The sequence below is a fragment of the Triticum aestivum genome, chromosome 2A (assembly GCF_018294505.1).
Source record: "Triticum aestivum cultivar Chinese Spring chromosome 2A, IWGSC CS RefSeq v2.1, whole genome shotgun sequence".
Lineage (NCBI taxonomy): Eukaryota > Viridiplantae > Streptophyta > Magnoliopsida > Poales > Poaceae > Triticum > Triticum aestivum.
This window is the reverse complement of record NC_057797.1, coordinates 202,118,172-202,129,224: the sequence shown is the minus strand read 5'-3', so window position 1 is coordinate 202,129,224 and position 11,053 is coordinate 202,118,172. Positions and strand designations below refer to the sequence as shown.

The 11,053-nt window shown below is 46.4% G+C and overlaps 2 protein-coding genes across 2 annotated transcripts; one reads left to right on the top strand and one right to left on the bottom strand.

The window, feature by feature from the left end:
* Positions 1–4,839: 4,839 nt before the first annotated feature.
* On the top strand, positions 4,840–7,326 carry LOC123188342 (phenylalanine ammonia-lyase-like). The gene has a single exon (XM_044600393.1). The coding sequence runs from the start codon at positions 5,016–5,018 to the stop codon at positions 7,137–7,139; it is 2,124 nt and encodes a 707-aa protein (XP_044456328.1). The 5' UTR covers positions 4,840–5,015; the 3' UTR covers positions 7,140–7,326.
* LOC123191631 (uncharacterized) lies at positions 7,285–10,663 on the bottom strand. The gene is made up of 6 exons (XM_044604293.1): positions 10,660–10,663; positions 10,233–10,402; positions 10,071–10,133; positions 8,452–8,565; positions 7,780–7,853; positions 7,285–7,690 (listed from the first exon to the last, which is right to left on the bottom strand). The coding sequence occupies exons 1-6, from the start codon at positions 10,661–10,663 to the stop codon at positions 7,477–7,479; spliced, it is 639 nt and encodes a 212-aa protein (XP_044460228.1). The 3' UTR covers positions 7,285–7,476.
* Positions 10,664–11,053: the final 390 nt, after the last annotated feature.

Genomic DNA, 11,053 nt, shown 5'->3' with positions numbered 1-11,053 from the left:
CTAAATAATTGTTATTTGGTGCCAGCGTTAAGCATGAACATTATATCTGGATCTTGTTTGATGCGAGACGGTTATTCATTTAAATCTGAGAATAATGGTTGTTCTATTTATATGAGTAATATCTTTTATGGTCATGCACCCTTAAAGAGTGGTCTATTTTTGTTGAATCTCGATAGTAGTGACACACATATCCATAGTGTTAAAACCAAAAGATGTAGAGTTGATAATGATAGTGCAACTTATTTGTGGCACTGCCGTTTAGGTCATATCGGTATAAAGCGCATGAAGAAACTCCATACTGATGGACTTTTGGAACCACTTGATTATGAATCACTTGGTACTTGCGAACCGTGCCTCATGGGCAAGATGACTAAAACACCGTTCTCCGGTACTATGGAAAGAGCAACAGATTTGTTGGAAATCATACATACAGATGTATGTGGTCCGATGAATATTGAGGCTCGTGGCGGATATCGTTATTTTCTCACCTTCACAGATGACTTAAGCAGATATGGGTATATCTACTTAATGAAACATAAGTCTGAAACGTTTGAAAAGTTCAAAGAATTTCAGAGTGAAGTTGAAAATTATTGTAACAAGAAAATAAAGTTTCTACGATCTGATCGTGGAGGAGAATATTTGAGTTACGAGTTTGATGTACATTTGAAAAATTGTGGAATAGTTTCGCAACTCACGCCACCCGGAACACCACAGCATAATGGTGTGTCCGAACATCGTAATCGTGTTTTACTAGATATGGTGCGATCTATGATGTCTCTTACTGATTTACCGCTATCGTTTTGGGGATACGCTCTAGAGACGGCCGCATTCACGTTAATAGGGCACCATCAAAATCCGTTGAGACGACGCCTTATGAACTGTGGTTTGGCAAGAAACCAAAGTTGTCGTTTCTGAAAGTTTGGGGCTGCGATGCTTATGTGAAAAAGTTTCAACCTGATAAGCTCGAACCCAAATCGGAGAAATGTGTCTTCATAGGATATCCAAAGGAAACTATTGGATACACCTTCTATCATAGATCCGAGGGCAAGACTTTTGTTGCTAAATTCAGAAACTTTCTGGAGAAGGAGTTTCTCTCGAAAGAAGTGAGTGGGAGGAAAGTAGAACTTGACGAGGTAACTGTACCTGCTCCCTTATTGGAAAATAGTGCATCACAGAAAATTGTTTCAGTGACACCTACACCAGTTAGTGAGGAAGCTAATGATGATGATCATGAAACTTCAGAACAAGATACTACTGAACCTCGTAGATCAACCAGAGTGAGATCCGCGTCAGAGTGGTACGGTAATCCTGTTCTGGAAGTCATGCTACTAGATCATGATGAACCTACAAACTATGAAGAAGCGATGGTGAGCCCAGATTCCGCAAAATGGCTTGAAGCCATGAAATCTGAGATGGGATCCATGTATGAGAATGAAGTATGGACTTTGGTTGACTTACCCAATGATCGGCAAGCAATTGAGAATAAATGGATTTTCAAGAAGAAGACTGACACTGACGGTAATATTACTGTCTACAAAGCTCGACTTGTCGCAAAAGGTTTTCGGCAAGTTCAAGGGATTGACTATGATGAGACCTTCTCACCTGTAGCGATGCTTAAGTCTGTCCGAATCATGTTAGCAATTGCCGCATTTTATGATTATGAAATTTGGCAGATGGATGTCAAAACTGCATTCCTGAATGGATTTCTGGAAGAAGAGTTGTATATGATGCAACCGGAAGGTTTTGTCGATCCAAAAGGGAGCTAACAAAGTGTGCAAGCTCCAGCGATCCATTTATGGACTGGTGCAAGCCTCTCGGAGTTGGAATAAACGCTTTGATAGTGTGATCAAAGCATTTGGTTTTATATAGACTTTTGGAGAAGCCTGTATTTACAAAAAAGTGAGTGGGAGCTCTGTAGCATTTCTGATATTATATGTGGATGACATATTACTAATTGGAAATGATATAGAATTTCTGGATAGCATAAAGGGATACTTGAATAAGAGTTTTTCAATGAAAGACCTCGGTGAAGCTGCTTACATATTAGGCATTAAGATCTATAGAGATAGATCAAGACGCTTAATTGGACTTTCACAAAGCACATACCTTGACACAGTTTTAAAGAAGTTCAAAATGGATCAAGCAAAGAAAGGGTTCTTGCCTGTGTTACAAGGTGTGAAGTTGAGTAAGACTCAATGCCCGACCACTGCAGAAGATAGAGAGAAAATGAAAGATATTCCCTATGCTTCAGCCATAGGCTCTATCATGTATGCAATGCTGTGTACCAGACCTGATGTGTGCCTTGCTATAAGTCTAGCAGAGAGGTACCAAAGTGATCCAGGAGTGGATCACTAGACAACGGTCAAGAACATCCTGAAATACCTGAAAAGGACTAAGGATATGTTTCTCATATATGGAGGTGACAAAGAGCTCATCGTAAAAGGTTACGTTGATGCAAGCTTTGACACTAATCCGGACGATTCTAAATCGCAAACCGGATACGTGTTTACATTAAACGGTGGAGCTATCAGTTGGTGCAGTTCTAAACAAAGTGTTGTAGCGGGATCTACATGTGAAGTGGAGTACATAGCTGCTTCGGAAGCAGCAAATGAAGGAGTCTGGATGAAGGAGTTCATATCCGATCTAGGTGTCATACCTAGTGCATCGGGTCCAATGAAAATCTTTTGTGACAATACTGGTGCAATTGCCTTGGCAAAGGAATCCAGATTTCACAAGAGAACCAAGCACATCAAAAGACGCTTCAATTCCATCCGGGATCTAGTCCAGGTGGGAGACATAGAGATTTGCATGCTTTCGCTTTCGCTTTAACCTAACGCTTTCGCTTCAACTACATCAACCGCGTTAACCTAACGCTTTCGCTTTCAGTCTACGAGGGTACGTGGACACACTCTCCCTCTCTCATTGCTATGCATCTCTTAGATAGATCTTGCATGATCGTAGGAATTTTTTTAAAATTGCATGCTACGTTCCCCAACAAAAATGATGCCCACAAGAGGGAGAGTGGCATCGAAGATGTCATCGTCGTCCAATCCGGGAATACCCAGATCTAGGGTTTCCCTCGGAGCGTCCCGAGAAGGGAACGACGTCACAGACGCCGCCATCGTCCGCCATGACCCTAGTCGGCACGACTTTCACCGGAAGTCGCGTTCTCCCGATCTCGTCGTTGACTGGCACCGTACGGAACCTCGTCGTGAAGACGAAAGCCGTCGTCGGCACGCCAGCAGGGAGACTCCAACCGCCCCCTCACCAATCCCTCCTCGCGCCGCCGGCCGACCAAGGCCACACCGAGATGGATCTGGGCGGGGTCTGCACCAGATCCACAGCCACCGTTGCTGCCAGTTTGCACACGTAGCAGCCCGCCTCGGTGAATGAAGTGCCGCCATCACCACCATCCATCTCCAGGTCGACCATCCCGCCAACAATGAAGCCTCGATCGTCGCTGCACATAGGGGTGCCGCCCTAACTGCTGCCTTTGTCATCCCCACATGAAGCGCCCCTCCGCTTCATGGGAGATCCCGCGACGACCACTTGCCCAGGAGCCTTTGGTGCTGGGCCCGCCGCCACCGCGGCCCTTGCCGGTGGCAACGGCGGCAGGGGAGGTCTCGAAGGTGGGTTGGCGGCTAGGATTTCGGGGGAAGGGGGGGAGGGGCTGGCGTCACCCAAGGGGTGGCTACGCGAAGGGGTACGCCTGCATGCTCTACGTGGTCAGTCATTTAGATGACGTTCAATTTGTATAAGCAAGTGTTGCCAGTATTTATGGTCACTGGTTGGATGAAATTTCAAATAGGTCCAGTACTCTAATAAGTGGGGGTGTTTGCCTTATTATGGTCACTATGTTTATATACAAATGATTTTTTAACGGCAAAAAATATTCTCCTTTGCATGTTATTTTCTATGGTATGCACTGTCTTCATACGTGGACTACACTACGTCGAACAGAGTACCAACAGTTGTTCAAAGTGGTTTTACGCAACATGAGTAGCTACATAATCTACGAATTGCCCATATGTTGTTTTTTCTTTTTTACGAGATTGTTAGTGATTTGTGTTTTGGTTATGCAAAGCTGAGTATTGTTTGTGTTTTCTGTTTTGGCTATGCAAAACCCGTTTGGTGTTTTATTTTGAGTAAATAAAATCATCCTCTATATATTTATCGAAAAAGCAAACTCGTCCGAATATCCCGTGTGAACTTGTCGTGTTCAAGTCATGGTCAAAAAGCCAAGCTGTAAGTCAGAGCTCCGCTACAGTACATACCATGCATTTGCGAAGGACCAGTCTCACCTAATCATACAAGAATCAGACTAGGACGTACTCCCTCCGTTCCAAATTACTTATCACGGGTATGAATGTATCTAAATGTATTTTAGTTCTAGATACGTCCATTTCTACGACAAGTAATTTGGAATGGAGGAAGTACCTAATAACTGAAATAAATCTAAAACGGACTGGAACAATAATGGGAGCTCATCCCTGTACCAGACTTGATAAAAAATGGCCGCCGAATGGTTAATCAGCGACCTGAAAATGGCAGACGAAAACCATCACCATCAGGCAGCAACCGCGTGCAGCACATTTGCACTGCATGATAGTATTATACTGGTATCCCATCGTCGCAGCGGCTGCCTTTCTTGGCCTTGTTCAAAGTCCGCACGCACGAGGCCACCAACCCAACCTTTGTGCCAAGTCCAGTCCGGCGGTCAACCCAACCATCCCGGTCACAGTCCACACCAATCCCCAGTTCCCCACCCACCCTGCGTGCAGTCCACTGCCTATTTAAATCCTTCCCTCTCCTCCATTCCCATCCAAGAAGAGCATCCCGACCTCCTACTCCAACGAGCTCTTCTCTCTCACGGCTGCTCCACAATTTCATCAGTCAGTCGCCACATCAAAAATCCAGCTGACACAGTAAAGACCACCGGTCTGTACTCTGTACTCGAGCCCTTCTCTCTCGCAACAGCTCCATCGAGACTTCAAGATACAGTGTTGATCAAACCAATGGCCGCCAAAGGCAGCGATGGTATTTGCGTGGCCCAGCCGCGGAGTGCTGACCCGCTCAACTGGGGGAAGGCGGCAGAGGAGCTGTCGGGGAGCCATCTGGACGCCGTCAAGCGGATGGTGGAGGAGTACCGCAGGCCGGTGGTGGTTATGGAGGGCGCCAGCTTGACCATCGCCCAGGTCGCGGCGGTGGCCGCGGCCGACGGTGCCAGGGTGAAGCTCAACGAGTCCGCCCGCGGCAGCGTCAAGGAGAGCAGCGACTGGGTCATGACCAGCATGGCGAACGGCACCGACAGCTATGGCGTCACCACCGGCTTCGGCGCCACCTCCCATCGGAGGACCAAGGAGGGCGGTGCTCTGCAGAGGGAGCTCATCCGGTTCCTTAACGCCGGGGCGTTCGGCACCGGCAGCGATGGTCACGTGCTGCCAGCGGCCACCACGCGCGCGGCGATGCTTGTCCGCGTCAACACCCTGCTCCAAGGGTACTCCGGCATCCGCTTCGAGATTCTCGAGACCATCGCCACGCTGCTCAACGCCAACGTTACACCGTGCCTGCCTCTCCGGGGCACCATCACCGCTTCCGGCGATCTCGTCCCGCTCTCCTACATCGCGGGACTTGTCACCGGCCGCCCAAATGCCGTGGCTGTGGCTCCCGATGGCACCAAGGTTAATGCCGCTGAAGCATTTAAGATTGCGGGCATCCAGCATGGCTTCTTTGAGCTGCAACCCAAGGAAGGCCTTGCTATGGTTAATGGCACGGCGGTGGGCTCTGGACTCGCGTCCATTGTTCTCTTTGAAGCGAATGTCCTTGGTGTGCTTGCTGAAGTTTTGTCAGCCGTGTTCTGCGAAGTGATGAACGGCAAGCCAGAGTACACTGACCATCTGACACACAAGCTGAAGCACCACCCTGGACAGATCGAGGCCGCGGCAATCATGGAGCACATCCTGGAGGGCAGCTCCTACATGATGCTCACAAAGAAGCTTGGTGAGCTCGACCCATTGATGAAGCCAAAGCAAGACAGATATGCTCTCCGCACATCGCCGCAATGGCTTGGGCCACAAATTGAGGTCATCCGTGCAGCGACGAAGTCGATCGAGCGCGAGATCAACTCCGTCAATGACAACCCACTCATTGACGTATCTCGTGGAAAGGCAATCCACGGTGGCAACTTCCAAGGCACACCCATCGGTGTGTCGATGGACAACACGAGGCTTGCCGTTGCTGCGATCGGCAAGCTCATGTTTGCCCAGTTCTCGGAGCTAGTGAATGACTTCTACAACAATGGTTTGCCCTCCAACCTCTCAGGTGGCCGCAACCCAAGCCTGGACTATGGCTTCAAGGGTGCCGAGATTGCCATGGCTTCATACTGCTCGGAGCTCCAATTCTTGGGCAACCCTGTGACCAACCATGTCCAGAGTGCGGAGCAACACAACCAAGACGTTAACTCCCTCGGATTAATCTCGGCTCGGAAGACTGCCGAGGCCATCGACATTCTGAAGCTCATGTCCTCTACATTTTTGGTTGCGCTGTGCCAAGCCATCGACCTGCGCCACCTCGAGGAGAATGTCAAGAACGCCGTCAAGAATTGTGTCACAAGAGTGGCCAGGAAGACCCTGATCACAAATGACATGGGTGGCCTCCACAACGCACGTTTTTGTGAGAAGGACCTGCTCCAAACAATTGACCGCGAGGCGGTGTTTGCATACGCGGACGACCCTTGCAGCGCCAACTACCCTCTCATGAAGAAGATGCGCGCGGTGCTGGTGGAGCACGCCCTGGCCAACGGTGAGGCTGAGCGCAATGTGGAGACCTCGGTGTTTGCCAAGGTTGCCAAATTTGAGCAGGAGCTCTGCGCGACACTGCCTCAGGAGGTTGAGGCTGCTAGAGGTGCAGTGGAGAATGGCACTGCTGCAGAACCGAACCGTATCACTGACTGCCGATCATACCCACTGTACCGGTTCATGCGCGAGGAGCTGGGAACGGTGTACTTGACCGGAGAGAAGACGCGGTCACCTGGGGAGGAGGTGGACAAGGTGTTTATTGCCATGAACCAGGGTAAGCACATCGACGCGCTGTTGGAATGCCTCAAGGAGTGGAACGGCGAGCCTTTGCCTATCTGCTAATCAAGGAGATGAAGAGAAGATATGCTGTGCTTCAGAACTCTGAAAGGCACCACAATTTCTAAAGTGATAATACTGTTGTTTGATTTCATTTTTTTGCTCTCCGAATACTTGTAGCGCCATGCAGAAACTAGAGCCTGTGCTGATGTAAGCAAAAGGGCACAAATTTTCATGACAAATGTTGATGTTCTTGAAAAGTGTCGAAAGAAGCCAGTCTACTACTGAATCAGCACGTTGAAACTAATGGATCGGAAATTCAGGATGACATGATGTGAAGGAAGATATGCTGATACTCACATCTGTCACACTGTCATTTTCTCCAAGTCCAGGTATAACCTCTTCATAGTCCGCCATGTGCGAGCATAACCAGATAGCTGCTACTAACCTGAGGAAAACAAGAACTAACCACCAAAAATGTGTCAGAAACATTAATTGGGATGAACTGAAGGAAAGATAGGTTGATGACTTTGAAGGATAAGTTGAGAAGTGTTTTCTCGCTGTCTTCTGTTCGATCGTAAGTGCTGAAGAACTTGAGAAGTTTCCGCTTAAGGTATCTGACAAAGAAGCAGATTAAGTCAGTGAGATGGAAGCATTCGGCCACAATACTTGGCCGGAATTGCAGAAAACCAAACATATCAAAAACCTCTCAGTTAATACGGGGATCAATCTGCATTTTTTCTTCCAGCTCTTTACTTTCTTTATCAACTCCTTAAATGCCTGAAACAATCCGTGAGTTAAAATATCGCATTTGGTAACCATTCCATACAGCTCTGTAAGGCGATACCGTCGGTTACAAAAGTGCTTACATACACTATTGATACTAAATAACAAGATATTGACAAACATAACTAGGGTAACAAATCGCCTGAAAAACTTCAGTTATTAACAATCTAGGAGTACTATAAAATAGTTAAAGAGTATGAATACTTAGTAACAGAATGTTAAGATGGCTACATCATGAGAAGCGGCAGGTCTGAAGCATTTCAGTGTTCAATGAAGCATAGAATTATACTCTTGCGGTTTACATTGTCACACTAGTATCCCTTACAAATAAACTTAAGGTGCATTTTTGTTAAGTTGGGTTTCAGGTTGTAATATTATAATAAGCTTCAGACTTGAGTTTGCGTCAACAGGGCGTAAACTGCAATGCCATGTCACTACTGCTAAGCAATTGTGCATCTCCTTCAAATGATACAACAATGATGGTTAGACAGCTGAATCCATTTTGACATGTACAGTAACTTGAAGAGAATTGTCCCTTACGAATATATTTATCCAAGAAAAAACACAATTGTGGAAAAAGTCAGGAACTTACTTTGTGGCTACTAGAAAATTCAGAGAAACATGCATGTTCCTCGTCAGCCACCTCTTCAATAGCTGCAAGGAGGCATTCTTCCTCATTTGTGTCTTGCCTATCAAGAACTTGCTCCTGTCGTACATCGGCATAAACAAAGATAGTTAGATCAGGGAGCATGCATCCTATAGTGTACTAAGGAATAGGGAGAAGGACAATTTCAAGGTAGGAAATTATGAAGCTCCTGTAGAAACACTCCCCGTCAATTTTCACTGGCCTAAAGTCTGAGTAGAGACCACGAAAGTCCAACGCATTCACAGGATCTACTCTTTCATGTAAATGAATTGCACGAATCTGTTCAGCACAATAATCAAGGGAGCCCTCGAAAGAAATTGCCTGCACTGCGCAGGCAGATAAGAGGATTCAGTTTATGCTGATTAGAACTAGGAAATAACAGATCTAAAGCCTGATGGAAATTTTGTTGTGCAGCAACAGATCTAAAACGTGATCCAGATTTTGTTTTGCTTCTGCTTTTCTCGTTTGCACGTTCTCCGGAATTGGTTGGAACTACTAATAAATGTAAGAAACCTTCATTGACATTGATTGGCTGTTGTTGAGTAAAAAAATAGAGAAATATGTGCAATGTTTCATACACTCAAGGGTATAAGGTCTATTGTTCCATCACATTGCAAAGTTAACATACTATTAAGCATTCAGACAAGAAAGTAAGAAGCATATTCCACGAAATCATATTCCACGCCTGTGGTTAAGATCCATATATAACTTGCCAAACTTATAAGTAATTGTACAGACTAAAACATCACAGCCAGGATTTAAGAATACAAAATAGGGGAATGAGAGCTGGAGTTTTTGAAGAATCTAATAATAGTATCACACAACTGATGCTGCAAAATCCAAAACATCTTACTTTAGCAACTGTTTACAAGAATCATGTTGTGAGGCTTCCAAGACGGTTTCAGGTACCAACCAACCAAACATCACAGCTTTTAGACCAAAATCAGAGTAAGTGGTCAGTGAATTTAATTATTTATTTTGTGGGCGGTGGTCAGTGATTTTGCATGTGAATGACCAATGATCTACGGGAATCATGTCCAGGTAAGCAACCCTGAATAATCATATGAATTAACTATGCCTATAACACCATCCATTTACATTAAAACCTCTTACCTTTGGCTTTAGGACTTCTAACTAAAATTTCACAGGAGCACTGATCAAGATATGCATGCCTAAAACAAAGACATATTCCCAGTGTTTTCCAACGCTGTACACTGCGATGAATATGCTACCACACGATATAAGAATGAATGGATACAGGCACCAGCACCCAAATCTTAAACATATTCGAGTTTTTGACTAATCACAGAGAGGTTGTTCACTTGCCTCCATATTCCAAGATGACAAGAAGAGCACGTAGTAATAATCAGGATTTGCCTAATCTGCACGTATAATAAAACCAGATTGGCCCCAACATTCGCCCAAAAGTTTCATCCCTTTTACCAACATTCCACACGAACTCTGAGGTCACAAATTCCACATCCCGAACACAAAAATTGGCACAAGAATGCACAAAGAAGAGCAAAGAATCAGTGTAATCAAGAAACACGAGATTCAGGCTATACCTTGTTCTTGCTGAAGCTGATTATCTTGCTCAAGAACGTCTTCTTGGCCTTCGGCAATCCAGCCTATTCGAAAGAAACCAAGAATCGCTAAGTCGAGATCGGATATCTGCAAAGAAAACACAGCAGATCGCGACATATCAAGCGCAAGAGACGCTCCATCACCTGCTCCTGGCGTGCGCAGCAGCGGAACTCGATCCTCCGGCTTCGAAGATTCAGCCCTCGGCCTGCCCATCGACGGGCGGAGCAGGGGGGCGTGATGGCGAGGAGACTCCGGAGCCGCCCTCCCTCGCCACGGAGCTCGATTTCCCAGCTTTGCGGCTTCCGCCCCCGGCCTGCTCATCAACGGGCGGAGGAGAGTGAGGCGGTGGCGACGAGACACCTGAGCCGCCCTGCGCTGCCCCACAGCTCGGCGCCGCAGTAGGGGAGGCGGCGTTGGTGTCCTCGCGTTGCCCGTGCACACGGGCCGGTTCTTGCTTGCCAACTAGGGGTTGGGGCGCGCTATTGCGCGCGTCTTGAGGCGTTCATCTGCGGTGCAAGGTTTGCTGCCGCCCATTGAGCTAGCTCGTTTGGTCCACATTATGACATTCACTCATTTGCTCATGGACATGAGCATTCCTAGTAATGCTATTCATATGTATCAATAAGTGAGATGGATAAGCCTAGAAATAGTAAGATTATACGAGCTGGTGTCCACAAAGTGATTGTACTTGTGTGTGGATTGATATTTGCTGGAAAGCAAGAATGTATATAAACACAGAGGCAGCAGAGAAATTATGAGCTCAGATCCATTATACACCCATTATAGTTTGTACAAAAGTAGTGTAGCACGTATGTTTGTATTTATAGTACAGGAAAGAAGAAGTACCGACAACTCTTATTACTATCACAACATTAAATTGATCAGCCGCTGCTCAAGAGCTTTGCATGTAAGATCAGTTTCAGAGGCGAGATGGTCTGCCCTCGGTTCATACCGGAGTGTCAAC

Bases quoted from the DNA above. Each gene is read 5' to 3' on its own strand.
- LOC123188342 (XM_044600393.1), top strand. From the start codon at position 5,016: ATGGCCGCCAAAGGCAGCGATGGTATTTGCGTGGCCCAGCCGCGGAGT.
- LOC123191631 (XM_044604293.1), bottom strand. The intron at 10,134-10,232 runs GTGATGGAGCGT...TCTTTCGAATAG, and splicing joins GCTGCGCACGCCAGGAGCAG to GCTGGATTGCCGAAGGCCAA. The intron at 7,691-7,779 runs GTTTTTGATATG...CTTCTTTGTCAG, and splicing joins ATCCCCGTATTAACTGAGAG to ATACCTTAAGCGGAAACTTC.